Source organism: Sphaeroforma arctica (assembly GCF_001186125.1).
Source record: "Sphaeroforma arctica JP610 unplaced genomic scaffold supercont1.3766, whole genome shotgun sequence".
Classification (NCBI taxonomy): Eukaryota; class Ichthyosporea; order Ichthyophonida; genus Sphaeroforma; species Sphaeroforma arctica.
In genome coordinates, this window is record NW_014036792.1 from 1 (window position 1) to 3,047 (window position 3,047).

At 43.7% G+C, this 3,047-nt stretch overlaps 1 protein-coding gene across 1 annotated transcript; it reads right to left on the reverse strand.

Annotated features, from left to right (window-relative positions):
• Positions 1 to 893: 893 nt before the first annotated feature.
• On the reverse strand, positions 894 to 2,972 carry SARC_13807 (hypothetical protein; the record flags this gene model as incomplete). Its single annotated transcript, XM_014292061.1, has 4 exons — positions 894 to 1,028; positions 1,599 to 1,767; positions 1,983 to 2,164; positions 2,844 to 2,972. Coding segments are annotated over 4 exons (615 nt in total), but the record flags the coding sequence as incomplete, so codon positions are not given.
• Between the last annotated feature and the right edge of the window lie 75 nt (positions 2,973 to 3,047).

The following is a 3,047-nucleotide window of genomic DNA, read 5'->3' on the forward strand; positions in this document are numbered from 1 at the left end:
GTTGTGTAAGATATGTAGGTTGTGTAAGGTAGGTAAGTTGTATAAGATAGGTAAGTTGAGCAAGATAGGTAAGTAGTGTGAGATAGGTAAGTTGTGTAAGATAGATAAGTTGTGTAAGATAGGTAAGTTGTGTAAAACAGGTAAGTTGTGTAAGATAGGTAAGTTGTGTAAGATAGGTAAGTTGTGTAAGATAGGTAAGTTGTGTAAGATAGGTAAATTGTGTAAGATAGGTAAGTTGTGTAAGATAGGTAAGTTGTGTAAGATAGGTAAGTTGTGTAAGATAGGTAAGTTGTGTAAGATAGGTAAGTTGTGTAAAATAGGTAAGTTGTGTAAGATAGGTAAGTTGTGTAAGATAGGTAGGTTGTGTAAGATAGGTGGTGAACATTGGAGATGTTTTCTATACCGTTATGGACAAATGGGGGGGGGAAGAAATAGAAAGTGGTTTGAAAACTCTTGCAACGGTGCTCATATGCATGTACAAGACACTTTACCTGATGCTGAAAAAAAAGTAAAACGAAAAGAAGCATATGTTACAGTGCAGAAGAAGAAAAATATTCAATCAGATATAAACGTACGTATTGTCCCTGCATGTGACATAAACGTACGTATTGTCCCTGCATGTGACATAAACGTACGTATCGTCCCTGCATGTGACATAAACGTGCGTATCGTCCCTGCATGTGACATAAACGTACGTATCGTATGTGACATAAACGTACGTATTGTCCCTGCATGTGACATAAACGTACGTATCGTCCCTGCATGTGACATAAACGTGCGTATCGTCCCTGCATGTGACACAAACGTACGTATCGTATGTGACATAAACGTACGTATTGTCCCGACATGTTACATAAACGTACGTATAGTCCCTGCATGAGGCATAAACGTACGTATTGTCCCTGGGTATGCCGGTTACTGTATCAAAGAATTGTATCATGGTAGGCGAGGGCGACAGCGCTTCACGCAGATTGGTTGCCAGGCTGTCTAGTGTAAGGGAGTCGCCGGTATCGGGGGCCTCGTGTGAACTGAAACGAAGGCGATACACAGTACACAGTGTAAGAGGGGTGGACAGGGGTGTTGAATGCACGACAATGCGCATGAAGATGAGAGGTGGACGGTGTATGTGACTCGTTTCGCAGGCACAGCAGTTACAAGATAGCCTGAGCGGATGCACATACAGCTCCAGCTGTGTAAAGCACTCCGATCCACACGGGTGTGTGACCCTTGCATGTGTATGTACAGGATAGATAGATTTGATCGGTATGTGGTCCCATGCTCTGAACACAGCCCACTCACACATGAAGGTGTATGTGCGCGCATCTTATTTAGTACCTTCGAATGTGAGCCTTCCTTTCATGCTTTCATACTTATCCGGCCACGCACAGCCAGCCCATCGACCCACTCTCTTATTCTGAGAGACAGACTTGGAGCCACATCAATCGCCCCATATTCGACACCCTCAAAAACATACATACCCTTTCAAACACATACATACCCTTTCAAACACATACATACCCTTTCAAACACATACATACTCTTTCAAACACATACATACCCTTTCAAACACATACATACCCTTTCAAACGCATACGTACCCTTTCTTCGGTGTCGTTTCTCTCCCAACCTCGTCCGGTGCTTGGTTCGTTTGTATGTGCGTAGGGTTATATGTATCGTCCTTATCTGTTGAAATGGCGATCGTTGATTCGACGATTTGTTTGCCTTTCTCGACAGACCCATTGGCGCTGTTGGATTTCTTGAGCGTAGCTGCGAACACAATAGGCGTAGTGCATCAACAGAGAGCACATAACGTCACGAACGATCGACAGTATATTAAAGTATACAACCGCACCGCCCATGCATATACCTAAAACCCTAAACCCTAAAACCCAAAAGCCACATATCCGCCAGCGGATTAATCATAAAACATAAAGAGATACAGTACGGCATATACCAACACGCATCCGCACACCCAGCCGTACCTTGCTGACTGCTACCCCCACGACCACTCAGCCTGGTACGCACCCACCTCCTGCGACGCACACAGTGACTGGGCTTGCACGTGGTGTGCCACACCTTACTGCCCCAAGTCACGGCGTATTCCCACCCATCAGCATCGTACAGAGCCTCTTCTTTGTCGATCACCCAGTCCTCTGCCCAGTACCTGAGGTGCAGGTGCGTGTGTAGTTGGGGATTTGAACCGAATATACGCACAGTATGATTTCTATCGCCTTATCAGACGAGTGAGGGGAGATGAATTGATTGCCCTGTTTTTCTGTGTTGCAGAGATGGGATATGCTTGTAGCTGAAAAAGCGTTCCTGCTGGAATTGAGATCTCTCCCAAGTGGAGAGTTGCAGCATAACATGTGCTCAAGTATACAGGACAGGCTTTGTTAAACACAAAAAAAAACAAAAAAAAAGTGAGAGACATAAATCGTTTACTATCTATCAATCATGTGAAGCTCATAAACACATACGTACATAAAACGATTACTACCTGATTTTTGTCCTAACTGATTCTGTGTCAATACAAGTTGTAATTTTAAAACACACCCAATTTTTGAAACAATAGCAGTATAATGCTATACTGATTTTTATATGCGTCTAAATTTACATATAGAAGAAAGACAGACAATCTGCCTGTACCCTAATCACAACACTTTGTGAATCTCCAAAGCTCGCTGTGTAGCGAGTGTGCAACACAACATAGACACACAGAGAAAGGTATACCATATCCGAATATGGTAATGTCCACAAATGCTATCAGCCTGCTCTTGGATATGGGCCCTTTCTGATCTACTAACCGCTCATGTAGACGTATATATCGGTAGGTACGTACTCACCATCCCTGAGGGGCAGGACAATCGTTATCCAGACTCAGCCCATTAGCTAGCGCGTTGCCATTGACGTCACTGTAATGGGGACTGTCTGTAGCTAGCAATTCACCCTGCTTGAAGCCTTCGAATAGACCCCTGAGTATTTAGATACACGAGTGTGATCAGTGTATGCACTCCTATTTTTCTCCAGCCATGAAACCAAAAATAAAA